Consider the following 17,787-nt stretch of genomic DNA (forward strand, 5'->3'; position numbering starts at 1 on the left):
GCACATAATCCAGATTTTCTGAATCAATAGGCAGATGGTAGCTACTTTTTTCTTCTTTTTTTTTTTTTTCAGTATTTTTTCCAACTTGTACATTTTAGATTTACATAACTTGGTTTCACACATCTGAGGAAGAAACACTGACATAAATCTAAGTTTATCTTTGATACATTTACAAATATATATTTCCCTGACATGACTCTGTCTAGACTTCTGCCAGAAAGCAGGAACTGTAACTTTCTTGTCTGTTGATGCAAATACCTTTCAACACTGTGCAGAGAATGGCATGACTTTCACTTTTTCATGAGAATGTGGGATCCATTCACTCCACCACTGAAACATACTGGGTTTGCATTGGCCAAGGTGAAAAAGCACCTCTGACGTCTTCCCACTACACACTTTATTACTGTGTATATCACTGAAATACATGATCATCGTGACTCCAGGCTGGTTGAATTTTTTTTATTATTGTTTTCAATTTGGTTCACTGAGACAATGAAGGTTAGCTGCATCCAGCTCTTAATTTGACTTCACGTTTTATTAGTCATTATTTTTGCAAAGGCCTTAATTCCCCTCTAAAACATTTTAATTAAAACAGCAATTTCTCAGTGCCGCACTTCATGAACAGATTTTGCAGCAACTTCAAAGAGACGCAGATGTTTACTGAATTTGGTGTGGTGATATTTGAGGCTGCCTACTGGCAAAGAAAAATTCATAAACATCCCTAAGAAACTTTGCTGTGGAAATGACAACATTTCCTTCTTATATTTTAGCAAGTCTAATATTTCCCAATCTCAACAGGCATAAGCATTGTTATCTACTCATAGTCTGACCCATGTCAGATATATTGCTATGGGCTATATACCTCACAATGGTGATACCGGGCTTTGCAAAGGGTATAAGAGGCCATGGGTTAATTTGCTGTGTGTGGGTCAACTTACAGAATCTCAGTAGACTGGGAATAAGGAAACCAAACTTCAATTTCTGCTCAATTTTCCATAGCTCTCCAATGTGATTTTGAGCGGCCATTTAGCTTTAGGTGCCTCAGTTCTCAATGGTAAATGGATGATAACATATCTTGGCTTTTAATTAACTTAGATCCTGCCCCAGGAGATATGTCTTAGTGCACCAAGGGCTACCTAGCTCTAGAAGGTCACGGGTTTTTTTTAAGTGCTCTTCTAGAAGAATTGAGAAATGCTAAGGATTTATTTTGGAGAAGCCTCTCCTTGTTTGTGGCAAGTGAGTCTGGAGCTGGTCTGATGATCTCATTTTGGGACCACATCTATCTGTGGGTGACCAGGTAGTCAGTAGTGCTCTTCAAATTGAGATGGTGGGATCAGGGACACATGGTCATGGCAGACCATGTCTAAAACATAGACCAGGGTCCAGGTAACTTCTGTGGTTTAAGCAGGTGCCTGTGGCCAGCAAATACATGGCACATCCAGCTGGGCCACCAGTGAGGCTGGTTGCCATGTGGTAGCACCTACAGCTGGCAGTGAGGCTGGTGCTCCTACTTAGTATTTCTGTGCCCAGAAGAAAAACAAGTTTCTTTGTTGGACACTTTTCACTCTCATATCTTTTTGAAGGGGAAATAACAGAAGTACTTGGAAACAGCATATCCATTTCCACTGTGAGCATCAGTCAGGGACTAGCACAGAAAGCCTGCATGGAGTATGGCGTGACATGTCATGTAGCTGCTTTAATACACAGTGTAATTGCAGTGACAAATTTCTGCCTCGTGAAGCCTCAGGAGCTGAAGTGGTTTCCCTGAAGGAGAAAGTTAGTAGGAGAATTTTGACCATCTCCTGGTCAGGAAGTGCAGCACTTCCTCTGCATTGGATTAAATGTTATCAGCATGGCCAAAGTGGTCTGGTGAGAGACAGGTAAGCAGGCTGAAAAGAAATTACAAATATTAAAGAAATGAAGCAGGACTGGATAGAACAAGTTTTACAATTCCCTATTCCTCTTTGATTTGGTAGCATTAGGTGCACCAAAGGGCAGAGTTATGCGTGACAGCAAGATACTTTTCCACACGAATAAACCCCCCCAAATTAATTGGACTGCTCACAAAAGTGCCTGGGAATATGAACTACGCTTGCACATTTCAGCCCTCAGATTTGATCTTTCTTCAGCAATGCAAGGGCCAGGCTACATGGTGAACAGCATCAGCTTAGCTAGAAATGTGAATTCAAACTGCTTGCAGTGAGATCTATGTCTCTGTGGACGCATCCTTGCTGTAAAGCATCTCATCTCAGCAGAATTAACCTTAAGAAGAAACAGATAAAAATTAAACCAAAATAAACTATTCCTGAAACAAATGCAAGGCTCGGACACACTTTGCTTTCCACAAACTGTTGTGCATTTGTTGTGCCATGGAATTGCCCATATATATGCTTTCAGCTGGTGGTAAATGCTGTTAATGTGACTTAGTCTGGTCTGCATCAAGGGAAGCTTAACTTCAGATGACTCCCTTGTGTGCGGGTGTGCCTGAGCATCCAAGCTGTCCAGAGAGGCACTCACTTAAGCTGAAATGCTTGTTCACAAATTGCAAAGAGTCTCGTTAATAAAACCAAACTGTAACTAAAAGCCCTCTTGCATGTTGATCTGGAAACAAATAGCTTTGTTGTTGTTTCAAAGAATTAGTGAGCCAACAACGCAAAGCTTTGGAGTTGGTTACTGGGTTTTTACTATAGTCTCTATGAGCTATACAAAGCCTGAAGACATTGTATGTACAGTACATCTTTAATAAGAAGTCTACCAAACTCTGCCAAATCATCTTTTAATAATACTGTACTTCATTCAGTAGTTGTCCGTCTCTTCTTCACAGAATATCTAACAGCTCTAAAAATATTTTCTTGGAAGAGGATAGAATTATCATTGTTATATATCAATCAAGTATGGTTAATGAAGCAAAGCCGGCATGCTAGTATTGCACAAGGGGAATAGCCTCCAACACAAAGTGGAACAACAAATGCCCTCAAAATTCTGCTGAAGGGAACAGGAAGCTCTGGATGCCACATTGGTAGGATTCATGTAGCTCTTAGGCATCCTTGTACCGCAGCAGGTTGGCTTTGCCTCTTCACTGCCACATTTCTCTCTGAAATGGGTAAGGATCTTCCAGACCATTACAAAAAAAAAAAAAGAAAGAGAAAAAAAAAAATTACAGCAGCTGCAGCCAAGTGTGGTACTATTCAATTTCTTGAAGACTGAGGCTTTTATTTCAAAATATCATATATTAATATATATATATTTCTATATATATACTTTAACTGGTATAAAGTAAATTGTAGATCCAAACTTCTATGGTTGTTTTTACTTCATAATCTCGGAAACTTTACCAAAGGAACCATTTTCTTCATTTTTATTTTCAGCTGTCAAAAACCAGGGGCACTATTTCTGCTGAATACTTTCTTTCACACAGTAAAGCCACTGTTGTTAGCTGGTAAACAGTCAAAGTGCAAATAAGAAATCCATTTGGCTTGTAAATGCTGAGATGGTTTTAAACTTTCAATACTTTGTCCTCATAAATCAGCAGGGCTTTCACTGTCTCCATGCAGACGGCGCTCTGTTAGGTCCTCGGATGGATCTGCAATAAGAGTGAGAATGAGTCAGTTTTATAAATGATGAGACAAAAGACAGTCTCAGGCTTTGTGGCACTTTGCCCTGCTCATGACATAGCTGAATTTAAATTGCAATATTCTGGGGGGTTTCTTTTCTCTTAGGACTGCAGGGATTCAAGGATGTGCAAGAGGCAGACCCTGAGTGAGCTCCTGCCTGTGGCTTGGGAGCTCCTGGATGTGCACCCATCACCTGGGCTGGTGGTGCAGGAGATGCCAGGACAGCTTTGGGGATGGGGCCATGCTCACCCCAGCCTTCCACCCTCCCCTTCTCAGAGTGATGCTAGTAGCTTCTGTCAGACAAGGACATGCAGATGGATCTGTCTTTCAGGTTCATTTGGACCCCCACCAACCCACTGAGCTGAAGAGGGGCAGGATAGGAGTGACTAGTTGTATGACAGACTGGCAAGTTTGACTGACTTCATCTACTCACCTTGGGTGAGATAACACGGCCTGCAACAGACTGTAAAACCATCGCTCTTTATGATTAACACCACAATTGATCTGAGTGAATGCACTAATGGCTTGAAGAGGAAACACCACCGCCCAGAGGTTTTTTTGGGATGCTGAAATAAGAACGACTGACCAGAAACAAAACTAGCTCTCTGGAGGAGAGGCATTTGTTTCTTTCCTGCTCTGATACACACAGATGAATGGCACAAGGAGTTCAACCCTTTGCTAGATTACTAGGTCAGCAATGAAACTCAAATTGAGCAGGCTTGGGCATTAAATCAGGGCTATAAATTATTAGTTAAGCACTAGGTGATATGATGAAATGCAGCAATAAGTCTTATAGTAAGAGATATTTACTATCTTGTGCTCTGCTGCTTTGAGCTGACCTCTTAATTACAGAGACTGTTATCACAAAAATAGAGGGGTTTCTTCACTGCTCTAACGAAAAAAACTTAATCTGAAAATCATCTGATATATTAACCTAGTTGGATAGATGAAAAAAAGAAAATAAAACTCTGGGTTCATTTACCATTTCCTTCCTTACCCCCGTTCCCATTTTCTGCTCTCCTGGTTTGCCAGACAAGTGACCCTGTTAGGTTTTCTCTCCCGGGGATGAATACATCCCTTACTTGTTTGTACACTGCCTCAAGAATTTGTGTGTTTGGTGTAGGTGCAGGGAATGACATTAGAAACACGATGCCAAGGGGCCATGGGCACCTCGGGTGCTATTTCCTTCAGCATGAGACGAGCAGTGGCTGCTAAGAAATGTGGTGCTCAGGTCCCTTGGGACAATGCCCTGCATGTCCCTGATGGCAAAATGTGTGCTGGTACTCTGGAAACTGGGGGGGTGAGTGGGCTGTAACAGGGGTTGCAGGCTGTGATACCGGAGACTTGTTTCAAGGTGAGCTGCTCTGACAGTCCCCAAGTGCTCAAAGCTTTGATTTCCATTGTTCACAGTATCAGCAGAAAAACAGCTTGTTGAAGTATTTAGAGGGCTAATACATGAATGGCAGGTGTCATTAGTGTGGATTACACAAAAAGAGCATTTTGCGATGGAGTGCACACATGAACCGGGGCAGAAAGCCCTGGGGAAGAGCATGGCACTCCCCACATACCCTGCAAACTGGGGCTCAGAAAGGTCTGTGTAAACACCAATCCAAGAGCATGCGATTGACTCCCTCGCTCAGATGGGAAGTGACAAAACATGGAATACACGAGGAGCCATGTTTTCATGTCTTTTAGCAGCTCTGATTCTTACAGGCTTTTATGTGCCTTTGTGGGCTCTATCTCCCAGCATCCAGACTGAGACCATGCACTTGCATTTTCCCTGGTGCCTGTAGCTCTACTGAAGTGTAGTGATGTGATTTCCAGTCAGGTCCCAGTACAGCTCCAAGAGCCCTGTATTTTTCAGGAAATATTGAAACTTATGTTCTTAAAAAAGAAAAAAAATGAGTGAATAGGAATTAAAAAAAAAAGCATTGAAACTGCTCCAAAAATTGAATTACAAAATTATTTCTTTCCAGTGTTTGTCACCTGCTCTGACCATCAAGAGAGAACAAATTGATTTACAGAGGCTGTGAGCTTTATGTCTTTGGCTTTAACAACTTAATTGGTGAGCTATGCTAGAGGACTAAACACAGGAACAAATGCATGCAAAGGAAGGGAGGATGTGCTGGCAAAGCCTTCACTGAGAACTAGCCATGAATTAATACACTACACTGTAAAATTTCATATATTGTGTACATGCACGTGTTCATATATATATATATGTTTACATCTATATATATACACACACTTGCTTATCTGATTTACTGTGGGCCTTGAAGAATACACTAATAGGTATTTTGATCCTGTAAGTAATAAATGTGAATGTTTTCCTTGACAGGACAGCAGCTGCCTAAGATAAATGTATTTAGTGCAAGGAAAAGCCTTCATTAAAACAGTTTACAGCCTATGGTGACTTGCTCTAGCTTGTTGGCTAATCACCACAGATATATCTAGGATGTTGACTGATTTGTCTTGTTTCTTCTGCTTTCTTAATTTCCTTAACTACATAAATTAGACACACATGGCCCAATCTTGCAGCCTGGACTGGGATCAGTACAGATTATAGTGTAATCTCTTTCTCTGATGCCATCTGAAATGACAAAACAAAGAAAAAAATGCCTGTTTCAGGATCTGATTGCTTCTATTATTTTATATTTATGTTGCTAGACTTGATGCAGCAGTACGGATTCAAGCAAAGTTTCATGGATTATGAAGTAGAATTTTTGCTTAGAAAATGAAAGAGACAGTTGCTAAGCACATCATGTAAAGTTGCCTTTGTCAATTGGGTTCTGTAATGATATTTTAAAGCAACAAAGCAAAATTCTACTGGAAGCAGCACCATAAGGTACTCCCCTCATGAGCTAATTAAAATAACTCCTGTGGGTAAATGAAGAAATATTTTTTCAGTTATGAGCACTCACTCTGTAAGTATTTAATTTAAATGAAATACAATAATGCATACTGAATAGATTGGACCATACATCTGCATATTAATGAATCTGCTAAATTTCTAGCAATCACTTCTAGATGCAGGCTATTGCCTAAAACTAGTTTATATGATGAGGGTTGAGGGAGTTAAGAGCAGGACAATTTCACAGAAAAAAGCAAATGCAGTTTCTAAATTATATAATTTGCAGACAGACTGCAGAAGTACTGAATTATTGTAATTTAATCAAAGTATAACATTCTTTTTTCATGTTGCTTATTGCTTCTTTAATATCACTTTCTTCCATTTTAAATCCCTAATTCAGTGAGAAAAATGTCGGCTCACTGAAAAGGACATGTAGTAGCTTCATTTCTTTTGTTTTTAATTGCACTGCAAGGCACATAGAGCAGGGCACAATCTTCCAGCGGTGTTTCAGTTGTGAGCACGGAGTGGTTTGTAGCACCAACCACACTCCAGAAAGAAATCGTTCCAAGGCATCACAGTTCCCTCCATGATTTCTCCTTTGGTCTGGGAGATGGCAAAGAGGTAATATTCACCTTTTTTCAGGGGCCACTTAGTGCCTTATGCAAGGAAAACCTCCTATGCTAATATGTATCCTAGTAATTTAATGTGGTGGTGAGATTAGCCATGCCAGAAGGCACCATTCAAGAAACTAGAGCTATGGCACAAATCCTGGGGTAAGTCATATGGAGGGAAAGAAAAGAATTCTGAAGGCATGAGGATCAATTGGGGTAAAATCCCGTCCTTCAACAAAAGGCCTAGAAGACATGAAAAATGACTGGAGTTAGAATAGTAGAAAAAAGAAGTCAGGAAACCATGACATTAAACTTCATGTTCCTGTGAATTAGTAGCTCAGTATGAGTATGTAGAACTTCTTAATGAACAGGAAAAATTTTCTTGCAAATTTGCCTTTTTTTCCCCTTTCATTTAGTAGGTTTCCAAAGTTATTTTCCACTTCACTGAAAAACAACTTTGTTCATTTATTAAAACTATTTTGACTTGACAACCACGTAATTTCCTTGGAAAAAAAAAAAAATCAGTTGTGGTATGAAAATAATTTAATTAAAATTGTTGAATACAGGTATAGATGGCAGTTTTAAGAAAATGGTTGTGGAACAATTGCACAGTGCAAAAGAAACCTAGAATCTATTTTTGAAAAACACTGTTTTTTCCCAAAGGTATTCTCATAGTAGAAGTTTAGCCAGCTCATTCATGCTCTTTCTCTTTGCAGCCATATCTTTGCATTTTCCTAGCAATGCATGGTCAAAGTTGTTACCTGAATCTTCAGCATCTAAGCCCAGTGTCACTAACGGGTGCATGGGACTAGAGCTGCTCTGATGTAAGACCTGAAATGCAGATTTGGGTCCTCAGCACCATCTCATGCTACAAAGCACTTGTATAGCTGATACAGACATGGCCTGGAACAGCACAGGAATGGTTATATGATGCAGCATATCCCTTCCACTTAATATTCTTTCCTTTATCCACTAGAACAGGATCAAGTGATATTCACTAGCTTTTTTTTCTGAGGTGACAATGTCTGTAAGAAAGTGACCTGGTGATTCAGCAGCTCCAAGCTGCTGGTTATCAAGCCTGGTTTCAGCTGACCAGCCTGAATCCATGCAAATTTTCCCTAAATTAAGGCCAGAAGTGTTATTTGGCTGAGGAGGTATGCAGTGATCTGTAAGACTTTTACAGCAGACATGATGATGGAAAAGATACATGTGAGCAGTTATTGGTGACTCCCCTTCCTATTAAGGCCTCCTAGGTATAGACAGAAACACGACTTACTCTGGTGGTCTTGATTTTATTGCCAGTCGCACACATCCATCCAGAATTATCAGGTAACGTCTTACATTCCTCTCCTTCTAGGCAGGGTTCCATCTCACACCACCATTTCCCAATCACTATTGAAGCTAAAAGAGAAAAGACAATGTTCACACTATGTTATAATGAAAAAATCTAATTAAATAATATCTCCAGGCTCTACTGCTGCATTTAAGAGGCAGTGTCCCTTCTAAACCCTTCAGTTGAAATTTAGTTGCAAGGATTTCACATTTAATTACTTTGTTTGCATCCTAGATTCTCTATGACGGTGCACTGCTTGCCATAGCCTCCTTATGCACGAGATCCATCTCCCCGTGGCTGCAGGGAACATTGTGATGGCAGCAATACCGCTTAGACCAAGGGAACATCCACACCAACAGCCCGTCTCTGTGAGTGGCCAATATGATCTTTATGGACATACAGTACAAGTCAAGTCAAAAGAGATTTTGCCCAGTATATTATCCTCATCTTCAGGACTTGTGGCTCAGGGTACTCCAGAATAAACAGTGTCTGCTTTGCTTTCAATACCTGTAGCTGGCTTTTTCTTCCACAAATCTGTGCAGATTTTTTTGAAAGCACGTAGACTTTTAGGTTTCACTGTATCCCATGGCAAGGAGTGTTACAACTAGACACAGAAGGTAAGGTAACACTGAAGAGCAGCAGAAGTTCAGTTTGTTGAAAAGTGATTATGAATTTTATAGAAGCCATATTATCTCCAGCAGTAACTTTTTAATTTCCAAACGTTTAACATTGTAAATAGTGACAGTGTTTGAATCTTGTTGTTTGGATTTAATTGGCCCATATGTTTACAACCTTGAGTGTACCTTAATGAAGTTTCTTGTCTGGGAATTGGTATCTGTCTATAACCTTAACTGTATCTTAATGACATTTTTTGTCTGGGGGTTTTGATAAACTTTAGCTCACCTTGTAAACTGTGAGTAGTTGGTGCATGAGTCTGTGGTTTGTTTTCCCTGGCAAGAATTAATTTCATGGTTGCACTCATGAAGCTTAACTGTCAAAGCTTCTCACACACTCCAAAAGAAATGCTTAACCTTTTTTTATCTCCCCACATCGCTGCTTCAAGCCCATAACATACCTTTGAAGCAGCAGACTACCTTGTATCACACCACTGAGCTCTGGAAAATGCCCTGTTGTCCATGCATTGATTTAAGGATATTTCAGAGTTTATAATTAAAGTCTTGATTTATTTTTTATCTAGTTGTAATCTGTTTATGCTTACAAAGTCCTAAGGAAACCCTCCAAAGATATATCTGCAGCTGTTACTAATGTCCATCCCCTTAATTCACAAATACAAAGATGAAGCTACAAATCCCTTTTTCTCTAATCTCTAACATATGACCAGCCCATACTGAAAAATAAATGTACCGAACCCACAGGCACTCCTAGACTAAAAAGTGCATCGCTAGTCCATTTATTCATGCAAGATGAGGCTATGATTGGCACACAAAGCAGGAGCCTGTACAAGAGAGAGACTAAACAAGTCACAAAATAGGGACCCCGGCATTTTCAATAGTGCTCGAACTGCAGTCTTGTTTTTGGGTTAGGGGAGATGGGCACTAGGTGACCATGGCTTCCAAGTTATGTATCATCAGCAATATTTACACAGTGTTATACCCATCATGTTATCTTTCCAGACCTCCTGTTAAACCCCTGCTAAGCAGTTGACTTTGTTGGTCCAGTCGTAATTTACAAGGAACGGTTTCTGTTTTTGTGCTTAATTCTGAAAGGAAAAGTAACTTTTCATAGGACTGTTCCAATTTAGCATTTTGTTTTCCAGTCCATGAAAAATGAACCACTTGCCAATAAGATCAGCCCTCAGCCACTTTGTCTGGCAGCCTCACATAATTCCTTCTCCTTAATGCTCGCCTGACTTTCTGATCCAGCTTCTTTTGCTGCAGACCAACAAACACCACACACACACAGATGCAGACATGTAGGTTTGTAATACTATGAATGTGTATTTACAAATGGGAGAGTTATGTACGAATGTTTACACCCAAATTAAGCCAAAAAATGTATTATTTCGTTAAGAATTTAACAGAGAGAAACAATTTAGATTGGTTAAATGAACATGAAAATATGTCATGGGCCCAGAAAGGCAGCTCTTTTTTATGTAAAACTGGTAGTAAACTGGGAAAGAAAAAAAAATACAGATAGAGTGGGACACCCTGTAAAGAAAGTCAAGTATACATTTATTAAATTTCATTTTTATTTCCTTTAAATTGCAATTAAGATTTCCCTTGGGAAGTTGAAATCTTTGTTCCTCAGATAAGCTGGCCAAACCAGCCTCTGCCACTTTTTGAGGTACATGGTTGATCTGAATGGCATATGGTCAAGATATCTGGTGGGCTACGCTGAAGTGCATCCAAGTATAGCTCATCCTAGTGAAAAATAAACCTGAATGAGAAGCAATATTTCTGGTATAGCTAATTAACTCTAATGGGAAGCTACTGCAATTCAAGGGTCCAACTTAGTATCGCTGAAATAGGCCTCCACTTGGTATGTGATTATACCAGCAGACTTCCTCAATAACTGTCCCAACAGGGATATAATTTTCACTCTCTGAGTTTACCTGAAACACGGGGAGAAACACCTTGAGTTTGAAAGCTTCTTTGGTCTGGAAGAAGAGTTGAGAAATTTGGAGCAAGTAAGACGTGATAAGCTTAGACTAGAATAAAATAGTTCAGTTGGAAGGGACCCCTGATGATCATCTAGCTCTCTTTCCTATTGTCTTTCCTGTTGTCTTTCCTATTTCTTCTCACAGCTTATCAGAGAATCTATACCTCATTTTTATAATGTAATATATAATTTCTCCATATGTACAATACAAAAAACCCCTCACGTTTACAGATGCACTTGCAAGGCTGTTTAATGATTCTATTCACACATATTTTTCAGAAGGGTGTCATTAATACTGGTAACAGTGGAGAAAAGAAATATCCCTCTTTGCTATGCATGAAAAGGCATGTGAGGGCTGAATCTCCTCTCTAATAATAGATTGTGCAGTAGGCAAAATGAAAAACCATATCCTGCTAAATACTGGCCTTCATGGCTATTATCAGAATACTACTAGTCGTGCTGTAGCATTAAATAATCATGGAGATGGATCCTACGGTGCTAAGTACTAAACCCCACAAAACTGAATGCCCTGGCTTAGGGAGTTTGCAATGTAAAACAGAGATATGAGATGAAAACAGACTGTGAGTCAGCATGAAGAAGCAATGCTGTTCATAGCAATTAAAATGAACTAAGTACTTACTGATGTTGTTAAATACAGCCCAAGTATTTGGGTATTGACCTTGAAAAATAATCAAATGCAAAGTCAGTGCTGAACCCTAATGTCAAATGATTCATCTAATAGTGTCCAGGTTTTAGTGTGTGTATATATTTATATACAAATTTGTGGTGAAAGTGCAGTTTCAACCACAAGATAGCCCACCCAAGGCTCCACCGGTCCCTACCCAGCATAGCTGGGCTGGAGACAAGGCTCCTTTTATAAAGGGGGAGACTAAGGCCATTTGCAGAGGAAAAACCTCCTATTTGTCTCTAATATTAAAGTGGGCAAAATCCTTTTTAAGTCTGAAGCACTACAAAGCTTGCTGTGGTCTAGCCCTCAGCACCATGGTATGGCAGGGGCATCCAGAGCCCAGTGCAAATTATTTCCTTTGAGTCTTCCGTTTATAGGTTTTTCTCTTCCATTAAGAGCCTTTTAATCTTTAGGACTGGTTGTCCTTTTTGGGCACTGCTGATCCTTTGAGGTCTACTTGATTTCAAAGTTTTACACCTCTGGCTCTGTTCAAAGAGGCAGAAAAAAGCTTTAAAATTAATCACAGTTTGATGTGTTTGAGATTAGGTACACCTGTATGGGGGGGTGGAGCCTCCCCAGGGAATACAATTCAGCTTCTCCACATTTAGTTTTTGTTGCTCTGAGATGTGCTGAAGCAGTCATGTGAGAGAGAGAATTATTGAAGTTAAGATGCTTTCCCCTCTGGCTGTTTGCATTGAAGATATCCCAGATCTTGAGGAACTGGAGCTTCTCGGTGACCCGAACTGCTAATTCTGGATGAGAATGACAGACTCCTGTTAGTCACTGGGCATCACAGGCTGTGAATGCTAACATCACGGTGAATTAGATGCTTGTAATGTTTTGGAGTGATTTTCATTGTGCTCTTCTCACAGTCTGGGGAATACACGAAGTATGGAGCTTTTTCATGCAAGGCTGATTTGACTGAGACAGATACCCTCAGCCATGGGGAAAGAGAGACGATACGATAAAAAGAAGCTTGACTGCTCCTGCTTTGTTTGTGTTTTGGTTGTTGTGTTGTTCTTGTTCCCCAGCTCCTACTAGTGTGAATATGGGATTGCTTATATCTGAATCCTTTTCATGAAAATGCCTGTTTTAAAAGAACATTAAACTCTAAGCACAGAACTAATGGAGCTGAGGAGAAAAGCCACTTTCTTCAGAAAACTCTTGAGGTTTGTTTTTCCAGTCCAATCCACACTGCTTTTGTTTTTTAAATTTTTGTTTGCAAAGCTGTAGAAAATTTTTATCAAAATATTTAACTTTTAATTTATTTATTCTGCATGGATTAACAGACAAAGAAGCACTTGGTTGAAATGGCATTTACTAATCATGTGTACCAACCAGAGAGTAAAACTACAGAGATCTGGTGATCAGATTGAATATAGGGAAAGAGCAAGAAACTAGCTTATGTTTGCTGGTGTTTACACAATTCAATTGCATTTTAAAATGAATTTGTTCCCAAACATAATGCCCAGAGCCTTAGGTGGCTGCAGGGAACTTGCAACTTAGACTGAATTCAGTGGACTTCAGCCTGCAAAGTTCATAAGAACCTTTGCAGGTTGGATAAGGGCAGTGACCTCTTTTTTACTTGTTCTTGTGCACCACTTGGAGCACAAAGTTTTGATGCATGAAGGTACCAGGCTGGGGATGTTTTCCCCTTGTATTTCAGTGACAAATTATTCTATTACAGGATGACAGTAAAAATGCACTGCACACCTTCAGATATCTACGCTTAAACTGAAATCAAATCAACATGAAAATAATAACCTTTCCGTCATCTTCCTATTGAATCAAGCCACATTTGGAAAAAAAACCACACAATCCATTTGATTAAAACTTCCTTACTTGTTGAAACTCCCAAACTTGTTGAGTTTCTTATTTCTCAGTTTTCAAGTCCTTGCATTAAATGGCAGCTACTCAGTTGTTCAAAGTGGTAACTGTCCTCTTACAGGTGATTAACAGGACATGGGCAGAGGGTGGTATGAGAGAAAATGTGCACACACAGCCCAGAAACTCACAGGCACTTGCTCGTGTCATGTTAGCTGCTCCAGTGTGTATTTTAAAGGCAAAGACTTTTTTTTCCAGAAAGAATTTTCCTTTGACTTTTCTGCATATGTATTTAGGAAATTGCTTTAACAACATGACAAACTACATATGACAGTAAGTATAAAGGCATTATATTTAACAATGTAACAATATGACAATACTCACAGTGTCATATATAATTTTAATTCATGTTTATGGAAGACTCTGAAATATGAAAACAGAGCAAAGTATCATCATACATTTTTCAACAGTTTAGAGGGAACTTGCTATGTATTTAAATGTTCCAAGATTGCTTCTGCGTTTACCAATATAAAGCCACAGCAGTTATCTCTTTTTTGCCTGTTGATAAACTGTACTCATTTTGTTTATACAGAAATAGTATCCAAAGCAATACAGATATTAGATTGTGCTTCCTCCTGATCAGAGGTATCATGTTACTCCAAGGAATAAGAAACAGAGTTCGTTTTCAAAACCAGTATGACACTCGTTGCAGGATGTAACTGTAAGTATAAAGCATTCCATTTTACTCTGGTTTCCACCAGAGGAGGTTGATATAAATAAAATTTAAATAGAGAACACATTTCACAGATGCCAGAAGTGAAAAAGACTGTCAGCTTAATGAAAAGATATCAATTTTCTCCACTTTATTCAATAAATTGTGAGTCATTTTCTAAATGGATTAGATTAAAGGAAAGTTCAAACTCCCCATGAGCGACTCTTGCTCTGATGGAAACTTTTGGCAATGGGAATAGCACAGAGGTAGGTAAAATCTTTCAGGTAATTTTGTTTGGTTTGGCTGTTTTTTTAAAAAAACCCTAATATAAACTAGAATAGGAGAATCTGTAACCCTGTGCTCACCCATTCCTTATAAAACAAAATCTCAGAGAATTGAATGAGACATGAAGTTTCTCTTACTTTATTGGGATGTCATGGGGTACGGAAAGAATTACAGGGGTGGGAACACACTTTCTAGGAGTATGAGAAAACCACAGTGAAGGAACATGTCCTGTGAAGGTTTATGTATTTCATAAACAGACTGAGATACCATTTGCTCTGGGAGTTGTAAAATGGTAGTCTGATAAGTTAAAGAACACAAATCTGAAACAAAAGATTTCAGGTTGAATAATGCTGTCTAGGAGAAATACCTACAGGGAGTCCATCAAACTATCTGCTTTAATTCAATCTTACTCAATTTTAGAAGCATCAATCTAAGGCTCACACAGTGTAATACTTTGCAGACATTGATAACAGACCTCTTGTAACTCTGGGAAAACTGACATTTCTCCAATTTAAAATACAAGCACAGTGCAATCAGTCTGGCAAGTGATGTTTCACATCTCCTAATTGCTTCAGATCCAGTCTTGCTGAGTTAATTTAATATTTTTTAATTGCAGTAAACATTAAAAAGAGATAATCATATTAAGTTGTTCTTTTGTTGTTGTTTGTTTTGTTTGTTTGTTTGTTTTTAGAACTTTCTCATCTTTGCAATATTCTCCGAGTTTGTGAACAATGTTTTATTAATTCACTGGCAGAAACTGTAGAAAGAATTGAAGTTTTTTATATTTTTTCCATCCATAATTCTTAATTTTTCATTGCAATATATTCAGCAGCCAGAATAGGATATTTTTAAGAGTGTAATATGTGTCTGAACAACCCTGTGGGCTGCACTAAAATATATCCATGAAATATGAAAGGGCAGATTAGACACAAGGAATCCATGAACAACTTCTATTTAAGATCTGCACAGACTAGCAAAAAAGGTGCTAATTCAACAGTATGAGAAGACTCACTAGTGGAAAAAACACATTGCCATTTAACAACAGTTGGCACACTGTTAGGTAAATTGGAATAAATGACATAAGCACGTTGTATACTTCCTTCATTGCAATATGACTAATGGAGATGGCGTTGGCTAATGGCCCGAGAATCAGAAACTCCTGAGGCTTATTTAATCCCAGCTCTGCTTCTGACTTTATTACTACATGTAAATCATCATCTTGCTGTACCAATTTTCCATCTGTAATTTTATTTACTTGAAAGGATGAGTTATTTTTGCCTTATTTCCTTGCATGTTCCCCACTATCTGTACTGACTTGTTGAGCTTTAACACTGTATCGCAACAATTTGGGACTGACCTTTTTTCTGCATTTGTACAACTAGAAGAATGGTGTTTTGGACTGAGATTGTGTTTCCTAGGTATTGTGATAACAAATAATAACATCAAAATTATATGAAGTCTGTGTGCTGCTGGAGGTTTTTAAGCAAATGCTTGACTTCCAGCTGAATAGAGATGGTCTGTTAAAGAGCAGATTTCACACAAAATAGCTTAGAACTTGCAAAGGAATTTCCAGCCCTCAGTGCTGCTCAGCCTGGGAGGGTCGTATGCTGCAGCTTTTTCAATTTTCCATGTCCCTCTCTTTGCACCTTTGGAAACAAATGTTGCTTAGACACGTGGCCGAAGGGCCTCCCTAGATGAAGTAGGATCATGATTTCTCATGGGTGGCACCTTCATGGTGAGTGAACGTGCATCTTCACTTCCATGAGTGCATTAAAAATGACAGTACTTGAGTCCTCTGAGTACTTACACAGTGTGTATTGCTGTTCAGAGGTAAAAATCTCTGTTTTGTTAGCTAGGTACACAGATGAAGACATATAGATTTTAAGGAGAACTGTAGGACTTGCATAATTATCTTCTGAATTAAGTAGATCTTAGACATCTCAGCAAGCACTGAATACATGCCAATAAAAGCAATCAAAATTTTGCTTCGGTCCTATAGTTGAACATGTGAGATCCTTAGAAAAGCTTAGATTTTAAGGTAATAAAAAAAATGGAGCCACCAGAAGCTGTTAGGTTTGGAGGCCTATGGATTGTAGCACTCCTTCCCAGAGATGTCAGCAGGTCCCAGGTCAGTCAAACTGTGCTTGGCAGCCAGCTCTCAACCCCTGTATAGTTCTCTTTTGCTAATACTGTACTCAAAGAGCATTTTGGCTTTCCAAATGAGTTCAGACATGACCAGTGCTTGACATTTTTTCTCTGACCGTTTTGGATTGCAGTTGATAGTATAACTGAACCTTTGCTGAATTATCTATCTGGAAACGTGATTTCTACAATGAAAGGCATAGCAAGCCTTCACAAAACAGGATTTTGCAGATATCTATGGCAGAGAGAAAGGACATGAAATAATAAAATCAACCACAGATGATAAACTTGTCTCCCCAAAAGTGCTTAGTGTGTTCTATGACCTTGCAGAGCTCTAGGCCTTACATATTTTTCTTGGAAGTTCTTGAATTCATGCCCAGCAACATGCATCTACGGCAGGTGCTGAGCTGTCCACCTTTATTTATAATTTTATGCATGTGAGTTTATTGCTGTTTGACATAACCTCACTGCAAAGACAGTGGGTCATTTGAGAGTAACCTGCTGACACTAATGAGTGCTAATGAGACTAATGAAAATATGAAATGTTCATATGTGGGGAGCTGAAACGAATGCAGGTGACTAAGGATCCCCTCAAACTGTATGGGGAAAAATCGATCTTTTATAGTTTAGGGAGCCCCATTGCTGCTATTTATTACTGAAGTTTGGAACTGAATATGTCCCTTGCTGCAGAGTAAAGCTGAGAGCAGGCTGATAAAATATTTGTGCAGCATAGCAGTGTTATTTACACCCTATTTGAACTGCTTCTAGACAGCCTAGTGAAAGCTTAATCTTATTGTTATATATTTAATGAAATGCCAACTGCAGCATAATTACACATTTTTGGAAAGACAATGGGAAGCTGCTTATAAATATTCACATGTTTCAGACTAGGATTGAGGACTGGTATGTCATCAAGGAAGAAAAATGTCTTCCATGCAATGTTAATTTTTCATTAGTAATATTTCATTAATAAAGTAAATGAATGAGTTGAGATGTGGAAAGAGAAGATCCAGGCTGTGAGATGAGGATAAGGGAGGTACACAGAGGTTTGTAGGTGGGCTTGCGATGCTATTCCTCCAGCAACTGCAGGGATGCTAAGTTTTATATT

At 39.0% G+C, this 17,787-nt stretch overlaps 1 protein-coding gene across 1 annotated transcript in view; it reads right to left on the reverse strand.

Moving 5' to 3' along the window:
- Positions 1-3,565: 3,565 nt before the first annotated feature.
- TAFA1 (TAFA chemokine like family member 1) overlaps positions 3,566-17,787 on the reverse strand; it is a gene marked incomplete at both ends in the record, with an annotated part of 214,536 nt that continues 200,314 nt past the window's right edge. The window contains 2 exons of the mRNA XM_080350534.1: positions 3,566-3,583; positions 8,353-8,477. Of these exons, the coding sequence (XP_080206660.1) occupies positions 3,566-3,583; positions 8,353-8,477 (143 nt within the window). The remainder of the gene's footprint in view (positions 3,584-8,352; positions 8,478-17,787) is intronic.

Source organism: Nesoenas mayeri (genome assembly GCF_963082525.1).
Source record: "Nesoenas mayeri genome assembly, chromosome: 10".
In the NCBI taxonomy this organism is placed as follows: domain Eukaryota; kingdom Metazoa; phylum Chordata; class Aves; order Columbiformes; family Columbidae; genus Nesoenas; species Nesoenas mayeri.